The 23428-nt window shown below is 32.8% G+C and overlaps 1 protein-coding gene across 1 annotated transcript in view; it reads left to right on the forward strand.

Annotated features, from left to right (window-relative positions):
* Positions 1-10460, forward strand: part of LOC129233501 (uncharacterized) — a 54262-nt gene extending 43802 nt beyond the window's left edge. Inside the window, exon 2 of the mRNA XM_054867550.1 lies at positions 10281-10460. Coding sequence (XP_054723525.1) covers positions 10281-10460 — 180 coding nt within the window. The remainder of the gene's footprint in view (positions 1-10280) is intronic.
* The last annotated feature ends 12968 nt before the right edge of the window (positions 10461-23428 follow it).

Consider the following 23428-nt stretch of genomic DNA (forward strand, 5'->3'; position numbering starts at 1 on the left):
ATATCTTTTTTTTTCTTTTACTGTTAAATGTAAGATGATCTATCTTTCAAAAGGCCTCAACAAAACATTCTTCAAACAATTGACTGATCGATCCGACGTGTGAGCAAGCGAATTGAATAGACAAAAACGCTTTAAGTGTGGGAATGATTTTCTAACAGGATAAAAAGTATTTTTCGGTGCCTTTTGATATATTGTGACACTTCAAAACCAGGGCTGTGGAGTCGGAGTCGGAGTCGGACTGATTTTGGCGTAAAGGAGTTGGAGTTGGAGTCGGAGTCGGTAGAAAATATGCCAACTCCGACTCCGGTCTATTTTTTTTTCTTTAATTTTCGCTGACTCTCCTGGCATTTTTTGAAAAACTGACTACCAGTTGATTCGATTACATGTATAAAAGCCTACTAATAAGAAAACAACTGTCATTAATAACCAGCTGGCTTGATTGTTCATCGTATTTTCTGTAATAGCCACCTACGCTGTTACCTAGTTTGCTTGTTTTTCAACACTCTTGAAATAATAGCAACTGTGAGCACGGTTTTCTTACCTAACATTTTATATTTTTTTAATCACTTTAAAACAACAATAATAAAATTTTTTTAAATCACTTTAAAACAACAATAATAACATTTTTTTTACTTCGACCTTAGTTATAAAATTGTAAAAGGAATGTACCCCTTGAGCAAGTTGGAGCCCGTAGTTCGAGAGGTATCTTACGGTGTTCTGTAATTCAACTAAGTGTTGGCGTGCAAAGGCGCAAATCTAAAAGACATGATAAAATATATCTGTCTTTTCAATTTAAGGACAACATCTACAAGCTTGATTCTCAACAAAAGTATGAAATAGAACAAATATCTTGGTTACAACACTCAAATAATTGCAGTTAATCTTAAAATCTTCATTTCAAGATTAATTCTAAAGCAGCCAGTAAAATTAAAATTAAAAATTGAGGGAATAATTATAGGAAAAAGAAAAGCTATTTGTACAAAGCTGTATATTGCCGCATTTTCTGTAAAATTTTCTCCAAGCGTACATGTACCCCATATTTTCCCTCAATACAAGTATAGTGCCTTATTTTCGTTGAAATTTTATAGATGAAATATAATTTCAAATTTATTGGGGATTTTTTTTTTCAGAATTGAAGTACAGTGGCTCCCAAAAGTGTTCGTACACCTACGACTTTCAATGAAATAGGCCCCTATCCTTTGGTTAGAATTAATATTTCGAAATAGGGATTTAATTATAAGATCTATGATCATTTTTCAACAAAACTACCTGAAATTTTTTTTAAAAATATTAAAACTTAATTTTTTAAAAATCAAAAACCAAAAAGTGCCGGAAATTTTATTTCACAAAAGTCTTCGTACACTTTGAAAAATGCCTATATATTATTGAATAATCTAACTTCTTATTAAGTTATTATTTAGTAGAATATCATGCAGTATCAACAACACCTTTTAAACGCCTGGGAATAGATTTTATTCTTTTTTCTTTCTTTTTTTGCGTAATTTCTGAGTAAGTGTTCAACAACACTTTGAGTCTTACTGTTTCTAGCTCTATTTTCGTTCCAAAGCCGTGTTTTCGTAATCTAGCCACCAAATATCTCTAAATATGTTGTATTAAGTTCAAATCTGGAGATTGAGGGGGTATTTTCTAAACTTTTCGACAATTTTCGAGGCACTAGACGCAAACGTTGGATACCGTGTGCTTCTTATGGTTGTCTTGATAAAAAACAAAGCTGTTTCCAATAACCAAATTTTTGGCCTCGAGTTCAAATTGGCTTTTAAAATATTTAAAAGAACAGCATGATTCATTATTTTATCAAAACATTCCAAACTACCAAGTCCTGATGCTGATATGCACCCTTACACTATAACACCTCCACCGTCCTGATTAACTGATAAAACTAAGTTCTTAAGATTAAGTTCCAAATTTTTTCTTCTACTTACAATTATACAACAATTTAACCAAAAATGTTGAATTCAGTTTTATCTGTAAGTAAGACGTAATCGTAAAACGTTTTGAGCTTATTTATCATTGATTTTGCGACGAAAAGCGTAAGCTTTCTGCTTTTCTCACGACCAAGAAAATTTCAGCGGGAAGAGGTCCCATTTAATCCAGCTAATCAGAGAACTTGGTGAACAATTTTAGGTGAAAATTAAATGTAAAATTTTCATTTAACTCTGCAGAAACATTTACAGCACTCAAATGTGTATTTTTCATAATTTTTTTAACTTTAAATCTCCGATCACGCTTTGTTAACTTTGCCAGGTGACCTTTTCTTACCTTGTTTTCGGTCCGATTCTTTTCTTTAAAGCATTTTATCTAGAACTTTACTATGGAATGGTATCAAATATCTAATTTTGAGACATTTTAAACCAATTTACCGCTACCGTGAGGAAAAAAAATCGAATTTCGAATGGTGTTTGTTGTTTTTTACGAATGCCAGCCATTTTAAAGTAATAAGCACAATATTAAGGAATAAATAAACAAAAAATTAAAGCCAAATGACTTTTAAGGGTCAACACAATGCAAAAATATTAAATAAACGGCATATGATACTTTGAATCATGAATTTATTCGAAAATATTTGATTGTACGATGATTTTTGTGGCGTGTTATTTCTCTGTTTCTTCGTTTTTTGACCCATTTCAAAAAGAAGAACCGTCAATATTTTGAAAAAACTACTGGGTTGTATTTATAATGACATAGGAATGATGTGAAAAAATATTGGACTTCATATTCAAATTCAGTTTGGCGTTATTTTGGTTTTACTAAAAAATTTCAAAGTGTACGAACACTTTTGGGAGCCACTGTATGTGTATTGTTTTTATAAACTTTGAAATATACTTGAGGTGTCACCTACCAGATGGATCTCGGCCGGAGCGGACCGCCCTCGCTCTAGAAAGGTTTTTTGACTTAGCAAAAAAAGCGTTTTTGAAAATCACACAATTTGATCAACATCTATTCGTTAAACATTAATGGGGAGCAAGTTAAACCTTTTCAATTTTTTTTAACAATAGACTGATTATGTGATTTCAATTTTAAAATCGTAATTATTGGAACAATTTGATTTTCAAATTCAATTTCTGACGTTGTATGCTTCTTAATTTTACAAAAAAAATACAGCGCTTAAATTTCATAAGAAACAAATTAATATTTCAATCTCTGTATAGAGGTTTTCCTCCCTTCTCATAAGGGGGATAGGGGTTGAATTGAAAAATAAATAAATAAAAAAGCCGGAGTCGGAGTCGGAGTCGGAGTCGGGTGTTTCAAAACCCCGGAGTCGGAGTCGGGGTCGGAGTCGGCTATTTTCCTTCCGACTCCGCAGCCCTGGTTTGATGGCAGGACTATGGTCGACTTTTATCGTAATTCAGATGACTTTTAAATCCCTTCTGAATGCCCAGATATCAGTTGCTCAAGCGTGGGAAGTATTTTAAAGATAAATGATTACAAAAGATCAAAACTTCCGGCTAATCCCCTATTTCCCTAAAGGATACTTTTGTGCATGCAACTAAAAGCCCCCAGCTGAGAGAGGAATAACTGGACCGACTGGGAGGTCTGTATTCTCCAAGGACCCTCTTTGCGAACATCCGAGCAAGTTAGTTCCATTCAAAGAATGGTCAGAAGGTTTTAGTGTTTTGTGGTCAACTCTTCCACAATATTTTCTTACAACAAAACAGTATAGCTCAGAAAAGAATTTCAAAGCAAGCATTTATGCTTTAATGGCGGAACATGTCTTCAAAAGGAAAAAAAAAGGAGATCTTGCTTGAAATCGAGTCGGATTTTAAATCTTTTTTTTAAAACATACTTGGATAAATTTTATTTAGTTTCATAGGATTATTTACTAATTATGGCAATTTGATTATTGAAAAGAAACCAAATATTTAATTTATATTTTTAAAATCTCATAAAAGAAGGTGCAATTAAAACATTGGAGCTATTTTAAGACAATAAATAAAATCTGAAAAAGAATGGGAGAAAAGGAATGTTTCGTTTCTCATGAGTAAAGCGTTCAACAAAAGAACTCAAGATATTATCATTTCCTTCGTACTGTCGTATCTATTTTATGTTTTGCATAGTCAACTTTTACGTATAGTCAATGCGGTCGTCATTTTTTTTTTCGTGAAATAAAAAATATTCAAAACCGTATCACTAAAAAATCCATCAAATGGTGCCGCAAATAATTTACGTTTCAAAATATCATGATTTAAAAATAAATAAGTAATAAAAAATAATAATAGTGTACAAATAAATAAAAAGCGTAGTAAACACATTATAATAATAAAAAAAACATACTCGTACAAAATTAAGATATGTAAGATAATTTTAAAAAATAATATTGTGTAAAATAAATTATAAAATTTGAGGATTATGAACAATTTAGTGAAGGATACTTGCGTAAGAAGGTGGATTTTTGATAACAAGAAAAACATATTTCTGTTTATTTGCTTTATTCAGGCATAGAAATATTGATAAATATGCAAGGAAATATTTTCACACTTGTTCATCAGGAGTTCAAATGCCAGAATGCTAAGAAACAAAGCTTCCACGAAAAGATAAAAATATAATGCTTGATTATTTGAAGCATTATACGTGTCCCATCAAAGAGTACTTGAAAAGTTAATATCTTAGTAAAATAAAATAAATTACAACAAGTTCTGTGAAATACTATAAGTTACATCCCTTTTGTCTAAGAAAAGAGCTTGATTACCGCTCCCCTAAAAGCTCCAGAACCCAACAGAGAAGCGCAATAACAGGGTTCTGCTCCTGGAAGGATCGCCGACACATATTCGGCCGAAGCAAAAACTGCTAGAAACGCCGTGACGACACAGGATCGTCGAGGGCAGTTAGGAACCATTTTCTTGCGACGAGCCTGAATCGGCCGGGGCAGTATTAACACAAACTGCGCGGCCGATCCTGTATCGGCCGGGGCAAAGAGTGGGTTAAAACTTTTGTTCGTTTAATAAACTTGTCACCCAGACGTAAAATGGAGGGACGAAACAGATTGCGAGGAACTTTAAAAGGAAGAGCCATAGTTTTGCTTTCTAAAGCTTTGAGATTATGTTCTAGGAGCCAATTATGGAAGATTTTGAGAGAAAAATTGGCATTAGCTTGAAGAAGTTCCCTAATGCGTCCGTAGACTAAAAGGAGAAAGTCATCAGCGAAGGCTTGCACCTTAGTGTGTTCCGGCCATGCACTGTAAAAACGATTCAGAAACGTTCCTGGAAAATAATAGGCAGCTGATGTGCCCAATTTCAGTCAGTAACATATCTTGCAAAAACCAGGAACGTTTTCTGATAAAAGTCAGTAACCTTTCTGAAATTATCCTTGAAACTTTCTGAATTGTTGGAAATCTCCCTTGTTAAAGTCAATCATGTCTCGAGAACCTTCTAGAAAAATTTAGTAGGTTTACTTTCATCAAATAGAGCTTCCTTTATTTACCAAGAAAGCTCTAGAAGCATTAGAGCAACCATGGCCAAAGCACGCGAAAATTGCAAGCAAGAACCAAACATAGTCCTGCCTGCAATTCCTGCTTCGCAAAGCTGCAACTGTCCAGTGACTTATTTGTTCCCTTCGGGAACTTAGTCAATCCGAACAAGCCGTACTTAAGCTAAAGCCAATACACTTAATAAACACTCTCAGTCAATCTTTAAACTGGTAGCAAAAAATAGTTTTCACACCAGTGGAAAGTCTGCCTTCGTGCATCTTTTAGCAATTCAGGAAACTTTTTGGCGAAGATACTGGATTTTATGGGGAAATAGGTCAAAACCTCCGAAATCCCGACACGTTCCACGGAAATAACCAGTAAAGTTTCGGATTTTTTTTACAGTGTGGAGCTGATAACAGCGAGGCTGCCACTAAACTCCATAGCTCGGGACCGCTACAAGAACCCTGTGGACAACCTTTTGTTTGTGGAATTTTAGGAAAACCATTTGTGGAATTTATGAAAATGAACCTATTTGAGAGAAAGCTCGAAAAAAGATTATAAATTGATGATTCACAGTTAGTTTGAAGCAGATAGAATAAAATTTTGGTCCAGGGCAGGTTATCGAATGCTGATACAATATCAATTGATATTGCAACCATTAATTCCCCGGAACGAATACCATTTTGAATGTTAGAATAAAAATTAGCTAAAGCATGTTCAGTGGATCTTCTTGGTACAAAACCACACTGATCTGGATGATGATATCCGTTAAGGGTTAAATAACTTTGGAGCCGAAAAAGCATGACTTTCTCCAAGACTTTCGAGATAGTGGGTAATAGTATAATAGGGCGAAAAGAAGAGAATTCTCTTGGGTCTTTCCCATCTTTAAGGAACAAAATGATTACGCCTTCTTTGAATAAAGTTAGAAAATGACCTAGAGTATAACAGATGTTGAATAAATTGATAATAATAAATAATGGAAAAGTCTCATGAAAGGTAGTCCAAATAATTGCGTCAAGTTCATCTTTCGTTTTGGGAATAATTTTAAATGCATAATCAATTTCTTTTATTGTGAAGGGAGTTGATAATCCATGCAAAATATTTCTATGATTATTTCTTGGGATAGCTGAAGAATCTTGAGAGGCTGGATAAAAATGATTTAAAAGATCTTGAAGAAAAGAGTTTTCTGTCTCATATTGAGGAAATCTTAATTGCATCTGAACAGGAGTAAAATACTTGCCGAAAGCTATTTTGTATGGTTTCCCAAAAGATTTATTGCTGCTTGTGCAGAAATTTTGCCAAGATTTTCTTTTGGAAAGACGGATGTCTTTTTTATATTTTGCTAATATTTTTTTATAAATATTTTTATAGCCCATTCGATGACCAGCCCGAAAACCCTTAACGCGCATGCCGCAGATAACGAAACGGAGTTGCTTTTTGCTACGTTGTAATAACACTTTCCTCCCCATTTTGCTATCGGTATTTTAATGTTGTTTTTGCTGTTCAGCTTGCATTCGAAAATCGCTTCGCTTTATTTGTTTTTAAGCGCTGAATTAAATAGTGCAATAAAATACAAGGTTGCTAATATGTGCTGAAATATTCATACATTTACGCAGTACATAACAGGAAAATAAGAAACAATAGAGGATTGGACGAAAAGAAATTATTTTCATAACACTAATTATTTTATTAATTTATTTTTCTTTTTGCTTTTATCTCAGTATATCTTTTTTTTTTCTTTTACTGTTAAACGTAAGATGATCTATCTTTCAAAAGGCCTCAACAAAACATTCTTCAAACAATTGACTGATCGATCCAACGTGTGAGCAAGCGGACAAAACGCTGAATGGACAAAAACGCTTTAAGTGTGGGAATGATATTCTAAGAGGATAAAAAGTATTCTTCGGTGCCTTTTGATTATTGTGACACTTCAAAACGACCAATAAACACAGAACCCTTTGATGGCAGGACTATGGTCGACTTTTATCGTAATTCAGGTGACTTTTAAATCCCTTCTGAATGCCCAGATATCAGTTGCTCAAGCGTGGGAAGTATTTTAAAGATAAATGATTACAAAAGATCAAAACTTGCGGCTAATCCCCTATTTCCCTAAAGGATACTTTTGTGCATGCAACTAAAAGCCCCCAGCTGAGAGAGGAATAACTAGACCGACTGGGAGGTCTGTATTCTCCAAGGACCCTCTTTGCAAACATCCGAGCAAGTTAGTTCCATTCAAAGAATGGTCAGAAGGTTTTAGTGTTTTGTGGTCAACCCTTCCACATTATTTTCTTACAACAAAACAGTTTAGCTCAGAAAGGAATTTCAAAGCAAGCTTTTATGCTTATATGACGGAACATTTCTTCAGAAGGAAAAAAAAAGGAGATCTTGCTTGAAATCGAGTCGGATTTTAAATCTTTTTTTTAAACATACTTGGATAAATTTTAGTTAGTTTCATAGGATTATTTACTAATTATGGCAATTTGATTATTGAAAAGAAACCAAATATTTAATTTATATTTTTAAAATCTCATAAAAGAAGGTACAATTAAAACGTTGGAGCTATTTTAAGACAATAAATAAAATCTGAAAAAGAATGGGAGAAAAGGAATGTTTTGTTTCTTATGAGTAAAGCGTACAAAAAAAGAACTCAAGATATTATCATTTTATTCGTACTGTCGTATCTGTTTTATGTTTTACATAGTCAACTTTTACGTATAGTCAATGCGGTCGTCTTTTTTTTTCTTTTTTTCGTGAAATAAAAAATATTCAAAACCGTATCACTAAAAATCCATCAAAGGGTGCCGCGAATATAAAAAGATATAATTTACGTTTCAAAATATCATGATTTAAAAATAAATAAGCACTAAAAATAATAATAGTATACAAATAAATAAAAAGCGTAGTAAACATTATAATAATAAAAAAAAAAACGTACTCGTACAAAATTAAGATACGTAAGATAATTTTTAAAAAAATATTGCGTAAAATAAATTATAAAATTTGAGGATTATGAACAATTTAGTGAAGGATACTTGCGTAAGAAGGTGGATTTTTGATAACAAGAAAAACATATTTCTGTTTATTTGCTTTATTCAGGCATAGAAATATTGATAAATATGTAAGGAAATATTTTCACACTTGTTCATCAGGAGTTCAAATGCCAGAATGCTAAGAAACAAAGCTTCCACGAAAAGATAAAAATATAATGCCTGATTATTTGAAGCATTATACGTGTCCGATCAAAGAGTACTTGAAAAGTTAATATCTTAGTAAAATAAAATAAATTACAACAAGTTCTGTGAAATACTATAAGTTACATCCCTTTTGTCTAAGAAAAGAGCTTGATTACCGCTCCCCTAAAAGCTCCAGAACCCAACAGAGAAGCGCAATAACAGGGTTCTGCTCCTGGAAGGATCGCCGACACATATTCGGCCGAAGCAAAAACTGCTAAAAACGCCGTGACGACACAGGATCGTCGAGGGCAGTTAGGAACCATTTTCTTGCGACGAGCCTGAATCGGCCGGGGCAGTATTAACACAAACTGCGCGGCCGATCCTGTATCGGCCGGGGCAAGGAATGGGTTGAAGCAGATAGAATAAAATTTTGGTCCAGGGCAGGTTATCGAATGCTGATACAATATCAATTGATATTGCAACCATTAATTCCCCGGAACGAATACCATTTTGAATGTTAGAATAAAAATTAGCTAAAGCATGTTCAGTGGATCTTCTTGGTACAAAACCACACTGATCTGGATGATGATATCCGTTAAGGGTTAAATAACTTTGGAGCCGAAAAAGCATGACTTTCTCCAAGACTTTCGAGATAGTGGGTAATAGTATAATAGGGCGAAAAGAAGAGAATTCTCTTGGGTCTTTCCCATCTTTAAGGAACAAAATGATTACGCCTTCTTTGAATAAAGTTAGAAAATGACCTAGAGTATAACAGATGTTGAATAAATTGATAATAATAAATAATGGAAAAGTCTCATGAAAGGTAGTCCAAATAATTGCGTCAAGTCCATCTTTCGTTTTGGGAATAATTTTAAATGCATAATCAATTTCTTTTATTGTGAAGGGAGTTGATAATCCATGCAAAATATTTCTATGATTATTTCTTGGGATAGCTGAAGAATCTTGAGAGGCTGGATAAAAATGATTTAAAAGATCTTGAAGAAAAGAGTTTTCTGTCTCATATTGAGGAAATCTTAATTGCATCTGAACAGGAGTAAAATACTTGCCGAAAGCTATTTTGTATGGTTTCCCAAAAGATTTATTGCTGCTTGTGCAGAAATTTTGCCAAGATTTTCTTTTGGAAAGACGGATGTCTTTTTTATATTTTGCTAATATTTTTTTATAAATATTTTTATAGTAAATGAGCATATTTGGGTCATTGCAGTGTTGAAATCTTCTTCTTGCTGCTCTAGTTTGATTTTTTAGTGAAGAAAGGCCTTCGTGCCACCATGTTGCTGGACTTGCGATTGCAAAATATTTCTTTTTAAAGGAGTCATTTGCACATTCTTGCATTGTTTGTACTAAAGCAGATGCGTAACTATCAAGTTCAGTGGTATTCTGAATTGTTGATAAGATTGGAATTATTGGTGGTATTTTTTGTTTTAAGCATCTTCTAAATTTAGCTGTGTTGTATGAAGTTTTTATACCTAATGAAGCGAGATTTTGAAAAAGCAGCTTGGATTTCAACTATTATATATTTATGATCACTTAGAGAAATTTCTTGACTTATTGACCATAAGATAGGGAGGCGAAAGTTTCTTCCGAACGTTAAATCAGGCCAACCTTTTCCATGTGGAGTCTGAAAAGTCGAAGGAAAATTTCTATTGTTGAATATGTCCAAGTTATGGGTTGCTATGAAATCTAATAATAATTCACCTCTTGATTCGTTATGTGGATACCCCCAAGATCTTGATCTAGCATTAAAGTCACCTGAAAGAATTAAAGGTGTTGGAGAAGTTGAAGTTAAGAAATCATCAAGTTCAATCAAAAGTTCTTCAAGAGGTTCCAAAGGAGAGCAATAGGTGGAAATTGAAATTATAGTACAGTTATTTAGCTAAATTTTTGCTGAGACAAAATCGTAAGAAACAAATGTTACATACGGAGTAATTTGATTAGTTGCAAAGACAATCGCTGCCCTGCCACTATTGGAAAGAATGCTTCCCCAAGATAATGGGATACCCGAAATTTTTGAATTGTGCAAATATGGCTCTTGGACCAGAAAAATATCAATTTTTTCTTCATTTGCGAACATAGTTAAATTGGAAATAGGTGCATATGCTCTTTGTAAATTGATTTGAACCAATTTAATTTATGTTTGAGTTGTAGTGTTAAGAAGCGTTGAAGGAGCATGAGAAAATGATGAAAAATCTCTAAAAGTCAAAGGGTTAGAGGAAAAATTTGATATCTCACTAGACATAGCAAAAATTTTTACGATAGAGAGCAACATCTCTTTGGTAACAAGGGCAATCAGTGCAAGAAGGTGGGTGTTCAATATTGTTATTAGTTTTGTTCCTCTTATTATAAATATGGCAGTAAATACAGCTAGCGTTGTGTGAATCACAATCGTTTACATTATGGGATTGTGAGCAAAATCCACAGTATATGCCCTCTAAAAAGCATTTTGAGGCAATATGGCCATAACCTTGGCACTTGTAACAACGTTTTATTCCAATAAATTCTTTTAAAGAATGAACTCTCCACGAAATGTTGATTTTTGGTCATGATATTATAATATTAAATGCTTGAGGAGTGACTTCTAAGACCCAATTTTCCCTATTTCTTTTTCCACTAAGTTTAAATGAGAATTGAAAATCATCTTCCGTTTCTAGACCATAAGTACGCGAAAAGGCTAAGGCAATTTCCTCCCATTCAGAATCTTTGGACAAATCATAAATGATTATTTTAGGTTTGCGTTTTGATGGAATGCGTACTGTAATTTCTTGAGAAAGTTTTGGATGTTCCACATTTTTTGCTTTAGAAAATTCAAATCACGAATCGACGGAACATCAATGGCAAGTCCTCCTTTACCAATAAACCTGACTCGATTGATAGAAATTCCATCTTTTGAGGGGTTGTAGCTGGATTCTAAAGTATTTCTCAAATCAGTAGATCGTGGGTTTTGTTTCGTACTCGCAGGATATAATAGCAGTGTGTGTTCTTCTACGTGAGTTACTTGTGCGTAGATTGGCTTTTGCATCGGGACTGTAATATCGTGATTCAGATTAGAATGCACATTAGTGTGTTCAAGTATAGGGAAATCAGTTTTAGAACGTGGGAATGATCTTGGATCTTGATTCCCTTCTGGTTCTGTTTGCTCTGAAACTGGAGAGTTCAACAGAGGTTCGATATTATCATTCATTCCTACTCGAGACTTTTCTTGTTCATGAAGCCTTTTTTCTATTAATTCAACAACTAAGAGGGATGTTTTCTGTAGTTCTTGGCTCATAAAAAACCTATTTATCTGGTCTTTTCCAGTTATTAATTCTCTTAGAAACTGGATTAAATCGTCGTTAGGACTATCGGGCGACAGATAATTCTCAGTAGGACGGTAATTTTTGTGAAAGTATTTTGTAAATGGACCAATCAAATTGTTAGCATTCTGTGATTCTAGGACCTCTATCACTTGGTCCGATGAAGTAATTGACGAGAAGCTAGTATTTCTAGGATTATACCTCTTTGTTGGAGTATCCATAATTTTAGCTTTGCCATTCACTTTTCCCAAAGATTGAGGTACTGATTCAATATCTGAAATAACATGTCCTGGATCAAGAGGAGTTTTGACGCGATTATTTTCATCCATTATTACCACTAGTTATTATAAATCGAGTACAAATTGTGTTATTTACTGGTTAAGCCTAATATCAATTAAGAGTTATTTATTATTATTGTTTTTTGAAATATTGTTGTAAAATAAAATGGCAACGAAAATTAGTCATAACACTTAGCACTGGTCACGTGGTATTAAAAGTAATAACTATGCCAAGTAAAATATTTTAACAATGTAACTGGTTCCGAAATTGACGTTTGAAATACCGAGAGCTAAATCACTCTAGACTTATTATAAAGCAACAGTATCGCCAACAATATGGCGTTCTAAAGATATTTAAATTGAAGTTCAAAACCAAATTCTGAGTTTTTAACGGAGAAACAAGTTCAATAAATGAAAATATATATAATGTTTACTCCTTTACTCCGTGAGGTTCCAAGAGCGTTGAAGCCGATGGTCGGGAATCACTGAAAGGAGAAATGCATCTTGGGATGAAATCAGTGATGGCGCAATCGTTTACCAAAGTTGACAACATTTCTTTTAATGTAAGATGTTTCCCGATTTCCCTTAGGTTGTCCAGTAATTCTTCGTATCTTCAAAAAGCTACAATTCAGGTTCCCTTTAATGCTACTCGTTTGATGATTTGCTCAAAAGAGACGATAATATGGCTTCTTTGATGCTCCAATGCTTATGAAGCGACACTGCTATGTCATTTTCGTATTGATAAATTAGCAAAAATCTAGAACTTGAATTGGTTGATTGAGCTCGGCATATGAACACTCAAATTAAAGCTCTAATTAAGCACTTTAAGAGGAAAAAAGAACCAGCTCTCTAGTTGGATTATTTCTGGCTTTGTGGTAAAATGAAGTCGGAGCAATACATGGAGCGTCCAACACATACGGATTCAAAATGGCGTCCTTAGTTAAACATACAATATTCATCCTACACTGGTGGACAATTGCTAAAGACGGATGGCAATAGCAGCGTTAGCAACCACAAAATGGAAGGCAAGGAAACATGGAAATTAGCAATTAGCATAAGTTCGGGACACAGTAATAAGACGTCTGTTAGGAGGCAATAATGATAATGAAAGTGTATATAAAAGGTACAAGTTAAAGGTACATTCCACTCTTGTTCAAAAATAGTACTAACTGAAAGCCTTGCACAAAAAAAAAAAAAAATAATAATAAAATAAAATAAAATGAATAAATAAAAGTTTGAGTGGTTGAGGTAAGTGGAACCCCTTTTTTAGATTAGTCCATTTTTGAAGTTTTATGCGAAAGTTTTGAGCAACTAAATTTTAACGTATTGAATATTTTCATTTGTGTTTCCAACTTCGAAAATTAGAGCTACATAATACTTTACAATTTCCTTTAATGCAAGTTTTACAAATACATACTCATCAGATGTTGCAATCCAATCAATTCCCTCAAGGTCGTTGTAATTATCACGTATTTTTTCCACAGAAATATGTTCCTAAGAATTGCTTTTTATTAAAAATCGTCACCATTATGACGAAGACCTGCTTACCGTATCATAAGGTGACGTATTTACCTTATGAAAAAAAATATGGAAGAGATAGTAACTTTCTTGTCAGACATTTATCAGTAACACATGTAAAACATGCTATTGCTGCATGCACTTTAGGATGAACTGTAATTAATGTTTAAGGAACATTAAAAAAATTAAAAGCTTACTTGCAAGCACTTCATTGGAAACTGTTGATTGAACGTCCTAAAAATGAAATTAAAAATAAATTAGAAAAACGTTATATGACTCGAAAAATACTTACATGGTTGTTGTTGTTGCTGTCTCGTCCAGTGGAATAGTGCTGTAGAAGCACACTGGTTCAAAAGTATCTAAAACAGCCCCGCTCAGAGATTCGCCAAAATAGCAGGCCAGTCAAAGATATGGTTGGGGGAGAGTTCAATGTCTACGCAGTAAGGACAGTTCCTATAATCTTAGCTCCTATAATCTTAGCTTCGATGGCCATCGGGATGTATCCTCATTGTCTCGCAGTGTTTGGTCCTCAGCTTGGCAATGGCTGTAACCCCTAGAGTGGCGAGTCCCCGAGTGACTGATAGGGGAATGCCTCCGCTGGCTTATCCCTTGGCTAGTAGAAAGGAAATTAAATACCTTCCGCGGACCAACAAGCAGAAATTCGTCCTCCTTAGAGTCTCTAGCAATCTTTTCTCTTCCATAAATAGTTCAATTTTGTATAGTCTTAAGCTACTGCGAACGGGGCAGCCGACGCGTTGTGTCCTGCAATCAGGGGACACATCGAAAAACTAGTGACGCAGACAGTGAATATACTGAAAGATTAACAATGATAAAATAGCATGATTTACAATAAAATCTAAGTAACTTTTGAGTCCCATAATTCAATAATTAATATCATTTAAAACAGTTGAAAAAAGTGTCGATATATCTTACGATTGCTTAGATTTTTTTTTAAATATGCATATTTTACCGCGTTTAAAGAAATATTTAAATTCTCCTGAAATTTTAATGGAAACATAAGTACACGTGTCACGGGAATTCATCTGTCATATGTTTTCGTAAGGAACTTTTCATTTTGTTTTCATTTCATATTTTGTCCTTCTCGTTTTAAATATTCTGTTGTGAAATATTGCTGGATCCTCAGCTCTTTCTAAAGTAGCATTTTTAACTTGCCTTAAGCATGCCTATCTAAAAGTTTGGTACGAAATGAAATAAAATTATTTCGCCTGAAACAAAAATTATCTTCATCTAGTTCAACATCTGAGAATTTTATTAATTCCGAAACAGAGAGTCAAAGAAAAAACATTGTTGTTTTACGAAAAACAATAACACGTTCTCGACTTTTAGCGGCTGCATACTTAATTTATTTCGCATTCGTAGTAACATGTTAATTTCCTTTCTGAAGTTCGCGTTTTGTTTCTTGGTAATAATGTCGTAACATTTCTCTCGGGGGGAATATTTAAAAATGTATCGAAATTAAATGGGAAAATTAGGGAAAAAAATCTTCATTTATAAGACGCATCAGGCAGTAAGAAGCAAAATGATTTAAGTGGGCATTTTCAAGTTAAGAGTAAAACTCGTTTAAAGTTGCTGTCTTAGGTAGACTTTTATGGAATTTTTATTCTAAATTATGTTGTTTTGCAGCACCCACCAGGAATACTAGTACAATCTCTTGCTGCAACACAAAGAATCAATTTGGCCTCCATTTGTGCTGGTTATCTCCATATTTTTAATTTTTGCACTTACATCCCTTTGCTTCTCACTGCTTCATATACAGTTCTGAAAGCTCAACGTATAGCGCATTTATTTGCTTATGAGGATATATGATGGAGATTATTCTTTTGATGTGTGGCTTCTGATGTTTCTTTTACTAAATAATACTTGAATAATTTTTCAGTTCTAATGGAATTATTTCTAAAGGTGTATGCTTCTTTTTTTCGTTTTTAATGGCAGATTATAAACAGTTGTAACCAACAAGTACAAACAAAAAATAACGAAAAATACAGATCAAATAAAAAAACAAAAAAGGGTGCAAGATAGTCCATTAAGCTAACTCATCTGTAACCTCCCAATAACACTCTTCGAGGGAGTTTTGCAAAGCACAGGACACAGTAGAAGGGTTCATGTTGAGGGAGGACTCGGTATAACGGGAAATGAACAATTATGAATCAAAAAGAGTTCTAAATTACCAGCCGTAGTGGCAAATTAATGTGGAACCTTTTTTTTTGCAGCTCATCTTTATCATTAACATGAGGATACATGTTTAACGACGTAATATGCATGTTTTAAAAACTTTAATTTGCAAATACGCCTTAAATATTTATCGTGTGTTTTTAAGCTGTGCATTTTTAAGCAAAAAATAGCATTTGGAAAGTATTAAAAATTGCTATTGAAAATTTTATAACATTATTTTTAATGATTTGTTATCTTTAACTTTCAAAATGTTAAACATTCTAACTGTTAAAAATAATACTAGTATGCATCTCTTATTTCCCTGAAATCTTCATTTCATCCTTATAGAGATTTTTTTTAAAACTCAAATTGATCGCTATTTTGATTGTTATTCTACAACTTAGAGTGAGAGAGATAGACAGAGAGTCCGAAATGTATACACTTTTGAATGTCGTTTTCACCGTGTACCTTACCACGACCAATAAATTTGATGCATACGTTTCCAAAATAAAAATAGTTTTATAAAAATTATTTAACCAAAGTGTTCAAATGTCCACATTGTTGTTCATGAAGATCTTTTAATAATGGCCAATGAAATCCAAACCGTTCCTAACGATTACAATTGGCTTGACTCCGGTGATCATTAGTATATTTCATCCAGTTTTAGAAGTCTATATATGGAGCAAACCTAACCCAGAAGTTTAGGTTTGCCTCAACTAAAGAAGATTTTACTTTTTTTTTTTCTTCTTCATATATTTAATGAATCATTGCACTTGAGCTTGCGATGGTAATTTTTTAACTACGTACCGTTGATTTATTCTTCTTAAACTTAGATGCTTTCTAGAAATAAAAATTGATGGAAATACTGAACACATTACTATAATACCCCTATAATAGTTTAAATTCTAAAAGACTCAAACAACAACTAAGCTGTATTTTTGATTTGAGAAATAAAATAAAGTTTTCACACGTCGTGAAGACGCACAATTCATATGTATAATCGTCCTATTGCATTCCCAATGATCTTAAAAAAGTTCTATATGCAAACTGAAGATGCAGCATTTTATAGAGCCTTTTTCTTTTAAATGTAGCATAAAACAATATTGATGATTCGGATGATAATAATGAAAACAGTAACAACAAATACGGTTCAACATTATCCGATTTTTATTCACAGTTATTCGTACGTGAATGCTATGAAAAAGAGCAAACCAGTATTTGGCAATTTAGATGCAAGAAACAGTTTTGAGTATACAATGGGATTTCATAAGTGTAATATAAACGTAATTTATTTATTTATTTTTTGCTAAACAGTGTACTTCAAAGGTTTTAATACCTTTTGTCCAATTTGTAGTTGAAAATGAAAACCAAAGCCATCTACAATAAGCACATTTTTACCTTGTTGTTTTCTTTCCACTCTTTCGAAGTACATAAGTTTTAGAAAAATAATTTAAGTCATTAAAATTAATCCAGCGTAATTTCGCTGGAAAACGTCCCATTGAGTTGAAAAACAATTAAAAAGTAATGGGAAGGATTGTCTTGCTGCTTTTCCTTTCAAAGAGACGTGTTTGTCACTTATTTTAAGATTTGCATCATAATTAGAAATTCGAACGCATTAACTGCGTTTTTGTTATGCGTTGTTTTTCCAGGAGCTGAAAGAAAACAGTTATAGAAAGGAATAAGGAAAAAAAAACAGTTCAGTGAGTTTTCGTACGATAATTCTTAAATGGCAGCTACATACCTTTTATCATTTGCGACATAGTTTGCAATCGAAGTTTTTGTCGTGTTCCCTGGTAAAATGATGTAATAGATAATAATTTATTTTAAGTATTTGACGCTAAAGCTGTGCTACGATCTTTAATGAAAACCTGAAGTACACTATCGAAATTTTGTTTCATTAAAAAAAAAAAATATCCCCACAGCTTACATTAAAAGTATTATTGTAGTTCAATACGAGTTTGAACGATCAAAATAAAGCTTGTCCCTCTTTTAAGGGTATACTCTACATGTTTAGAATCTCTGCATTGCAGTACACTAGCACAAACATAGTGTCTAGTTTTGCCTTTGCCTGGTAAAGTGCAGTATCTGAAGAAATAAGTTATCGAGATATTTGAAACGCGTTTTGGATTCATTACTAATAAAAGCGACATGTCAGAATTAGACATTTTTTGCACCTTTTTTTTAAAAGAAAGCTTGTAAAAATGATGAGCTTTCGATGACAAAATGCAAACAAAAAAAGAGAGAGAGAGAAATAAAGACTTTGCAATTACTGCTTTTACCTGCCACGGCAGAGTTAACTTTTAAACCTTAAATGAAGTAGAATTATAATTGCTATAAATACATTCATTTTACATATAAAGAAAACAGAACTAATAAATGAAATAATTTAAATACGCATTAGCAGTATAGCATCATTCGTACTCTGAAGTAAATTAACATTTGTGATTAAAAGAAGTGCGTGTGATAAAAAAGACATTACTGATTTAAATGTTTGGAGTGAAGGCAAAAAATAAGATGAGATGAAGGTTTTTATCAAGAAATTTTACGGCTTAGGTTTGAGACAATCATTCATCATTTATTGTGTCGGCACTTACTTAATAATACACATCATAATTTTCCAATAACTTTATAAGGACCTTTTATGTCACTAGGATATCTTTCGCTATAATAAATCTTTTTTTAACTGTCTCTCAAAATATTCCCAAAATACTCTTGTCAGCACATTGTCACATCGCGTGCCGTCCTTTTCTTTTCGATCAGGCTCGGAATTTCACGAGAGATGTCTTCACAAACATTTCTTTGATGATGTCATGAAAGAGATTTAGTACTTAGTGTCTAGATATTAAAAGAAATGTCTAGGGATAGATATGTTCATTTTAGATACATCTTTGAGGGAGGTGAAATTTAATTTCGTTTATCTTATTAATTTTTAACTTCTTTGCAGGAAAACATTTTTTGGAGAAACAGTCGCAACTCACTTTTAACCAAGAGCTCGTGAAAAACGAGAGAAAAAAAAAAGTTCATGAAAAAAAAAACATAAAAATGTCTTATAGATGCGTTTTTCTTCTTTTTAATCACTATAGTACTAAAGAAATCGGTTCCTGTGCTTTGAACTGTCTGAATGCCTATATTGTTATTGTTCATTAGGAATACCTACACATATACACACAACACATACATAAATACTTCCTTTTACAAAAAAGAAAGTATTGTATTCGCGAAAAAAAATTCACTCAAAAATCGACCTTAATTTCCATATTGCTCACCCCCGAATGAATGTTGAGTTTTTTTGTTTTTTTCGACTCGGACCACAAGTGGATTATTGCCTGAGAACGTATAGACACGCGAAATATCCATTTTCACGATTCCCGAGATAGTTACAACAAATTTTCTCGTGACGTCTGTATGTACGAATGCATTTATGTGCGAATGTGCGGATATATGTCGCATAACTCAAGAACGGTATGTCCTAGAAAGTTGAAATTTGGTACGTAGGCTCCCAGTGGGGTCTAGATGTGTACCCTCTTTTTTGGTTGCATTCAGGCGTTTTTAAGGGGGTCTTTTGCCCCTAATTGGGGGAATATCATTGTAATTTCGATGTAAACTTAAATGGTGTTACAATTTGGCAGACACTTGGCAATATATCGCCAGTCGTTTGGTCGCTAACTTTTGTCGCCAACTTAGAGACATATTATTTAGTGAGTAAACTATTTAGAGAGTAAACCATTGAATCACATTAAAATTACCAGTAATGGGAAAATGACATTAAATTGGAGTAAAAGGAAGTCATGTGAAGCACACATCAGCTTGTTTTTAAATGTTTCCTCACTCCACAAATTAAAAAAAAGTGCTGTCATGTCTTGTTCTCAGGATTTATGAATGGTTAGTAACTTTAGTTGACTTTGGAGTGTTACTAAAAAGGGGGGGGGGGGGGGGGGGGTAATCTGAGCTTTAAATCAATTGAAATTCTATAAATGACAAAAATATTGCTCGCTTTAAGCGGGGTTTGCTCGCTAAAAGAGAGTTACATACACTTAACCATGTACCAACCAAGTGTGTCTGAATTCCTCGCTAAATATGGGCTTTCGTTAAATCAGGGCTCGTTATGAGGGAGTTCAACTGTAGTTTTACTTCCTTTAAAAAAGGAAGGATTACTTAAATTATTTGTTTCCATGTGCTTAATGTGCAAAGTTTAAATAAAGCAAAGAAGTAGTTAACAAAAATCATTTATTCCTTTGTCTTCTAATATGAAACTAAACAATTGAATAATAGATAATTACATACTGTTTTCTGTATTTATTTTCAGATTTTAATTGTTACAAAACGTTCTAATCTTGTCTTGCACTCTCTCATTCTGTTCCCCTTTCAGTACAGTTTGTATGTCTATTCTGTATTTATAATTTTCGAAACAATATCTACTGCTAACGAAAGTAAGGTCCTACAGTTTGAAAACCTAAAATTTTGGTAGCGCATCAGAAGGCTCTACTTTTGTGTAAAAAAAATGTTTTTTTCGTAGTAAACGCATTTTATGCTTCAATAAATGATTTTCTTAAAACTCTTTGATATTATATCTGACTTTATTACAAAATAATAGAGGGAAATAGTAGAATGATTAGATAGTTCTAGGTAGTTGTACGTATTTATTTCATATATGAATTTTTTACTCATTATTACTTTTTTTGCGTTATGGTTAAAAAGTAGCATTTTTTAAATCTGCAATTTAAGTTTAAAAAATGGTCTTATAAAGTAAAAGTTCAAACACTAAGAATTTAAAACTTGCTTAAAGTTCAAAGAAATGCTTTCAACTGATAATTTTTGCTACAATACAACTTATCGTATTTTTTTTTATCTCGTACCATTCTATGTTTTCTCCATTTCAAGTAGTGAACACTCTTGACAATGATTTTTTTTAAATTTAAAAACTATTTTTAAAGAATCACGTCACGTCTCACTCAACATATTTATTTTTAAATTAAACTTTTTCAATTAACTTTACGCTTATCTTATACATAACTTCAAAAAGGACTCAGTATCAGATGTGTTCCAATTATTAAAGACAAATTCAACGAAATGTTAGTAGTGAAGAATTTTTACCAGAAGAAATTTCGGTAACTATCTTTCTGAGTGCAAAAATGCCTTATATAAATCCAAATTCAAGCTATCGAAAAAAAATGGATGAATGATCTTTGTTTTGTACGACTTATTTACAATGCCTCAGGGTATGATAAGAAAATCAGTTTCTAAACAAAATCGATTTTATGGCCCTTCTTCGAGGTTTTAAACACGTATCAAAACTATTCCCTCCTTGAGAGTTCAAAGAAAACAAGCAATATTGTTTTGTTTTTTATTTCGTGATAAAAATAAACCTCAAATTTTTAACGCATGATATGCATTATTTTGCTCTTTTTAAACGTTTTTTTTCCTTCTAGCATTTCAGTTTCAGGTCGTCAGAATAGTATTTATGTCATGGGCTGCAAAGTTTTATTACATGGTAATAAAACTATTTAAATAAAATATGTAATTTTCCACTTTTTTTTTCAACATGATTAATTAGAAACGAATGAATGTTGAGAAAAAGGAAAAAATATAATGTAAACTTTCTGTGTGGTTTGATGTTACAAACCATCAGCTTCACATTTCAATAGATAGTAAACAAATAAAATGTAAGTGAAATTTGTACACGTGCACTGCAAAAAATAATTGTTGTTTTTATAGTAATATACTGTTTTTTCTTACAGTTTAATACTGCTCTGCTAAATAACAGAGAAAAACTGTAAAAATGTTTTAGATTGCGCAAAAGGTAGAGAATGCAGAGATATGTATTATTCTATTGACACGACGGTTCTAAATTTATGAGACAAGCTTAAGGGTTTGTCGATCCCTGAAATCTAAATTTTGTCAGTAAATTGAATAAATTGTCATTCTGATTCAGATTACGCCTCAAATCACGCCGACCGGATTTCAATGGCGGTGGGAGGAAGGGGAGATCTAGTGTTTTTGTATAGGTTCAAATAATATGGTGTACATTCAAACAAAAATGCGTAGCACTGTCAACGATGGAAGCGGAGTATATTTCAATTAGTGAACAATCTAAGGAAGTTATATGGATCAAAAGAACTTTAAATGAATTGGCCACGAAAAGAGTTCAGAATTTTAGATTGATTAATAGTACTCTGTATTGTGACATTCTATTTGCGATCGATTTTTCTAGATTTGCAATAGAAAATTGCAGAACTAAGCAGATTGATTTTTGGTACCATTTCCTAAGGAATTTGATTGAATAAAATGAAATTGGAATAAAATCTGTTGAAACTAAAAATAATTTAGCTGATTGTTTCACGAAACCTTTTTTTACGGAAAATTTACGTAAAGCTTGAATTGCAATGACTTCAGAATTGCAATGACATATTTTTTTAGAGTGTTTTTTTATGTTTCAATAATTCCATTATGTTTAAGTTATAATTTGCACACACAAACGGATTCCATGTAATATATTTTTTATTCATGTATTAAAGTGTTTCTTATTTTCCGTGTGCTGGCGTGCCAAGAAAATGGGAATTTGCTAGCGAATATTTTGTTCCTTTCCCTCCAGCGAACGGAGAAAATAAAATTATAGTTGATTTCATTTTGAATTTATGCCCGGTAATATAGTTGCGGTTAGGTATTTCGAAAAAATTTAAACTACAAATTTCATTCTAGCCGCCTGAATTTTTCATTTCAATTTATTCACTAATGCAATATTATTTTTTTGAGTTTAGTGGTATGCAAACGTAAAGAACTTCCTTAACTTGTGACCAGAACTGAATGGAATAATGGTTTGTCTCATTTTATCAAGATGGCAGTTCGCGGTTGTGTTCCGCTTGGAATTTCAAAGAACACCCTAGTCTAAACGATGTTGCGATGATTCACTTAGTGACATGAATGCCGGCAACGGAAGTTTATAAGTATCTCTTTTCATTTATATTTTTGTGTTTACAGATGTAATTTGTAATCACAAATACTTTTGAGTTTTAGAGCGTTCTTAGCCACTGAAGCCTATCCTACGGTCTGCGTGCCATATTGGGCCCCTGAAGCTGATTTTCGTGGCCTTTGTCAGGTTCTATGTTACAATCAAGAACTATGGATTAGAACAAGATAAACTAAATTTTATTTTGTTTTCATTGAAATGTGATCGGGCGCACCATTCATTTAAGTCTGAGTTTCTTAAATTTGTAGTTCAATATTAGTTTTTACGGGTAGTTGAATATTATCACTTTAAGAATCACCGGAATATAGAAATTTCTGTTGCTAGAGCGAAATTAGACGTACATTTCTTTCTTTTTTTTTTTGAATTTTTCCGTAAAGTTTGGAACACTGATTCTTTGTTTTACATGTTATTAAAATCAAAGGAACCAAAACAGAATGTTAAGTACTTTATTATTTATTGTACGTATTTTGTAAAAATTACAGGAATAAAATTTAAAGTCAACTTCATAATGATAGCAACAATAAAGATTAAATTTTAAAGTACGATATATTACAGCGTATGAAACTTTCTTCGCTTAATCAGAC

The sequence above is a fragment of the Uloborus diversus genome, chromosome 1 (assembly GCF_026930045.1).
Source record: "Uloborus diversus isolate 005 chromosome 1, Udiv.v.3.1, whole genome shotgun sequence".
In the NCBI taxonomy this organism is placed as follows: Eukaryota; Metazoa; Arthropoda; class Arachnida; order Araneae; family Uloboridae; genus Uloborus; species Uloborus diversus.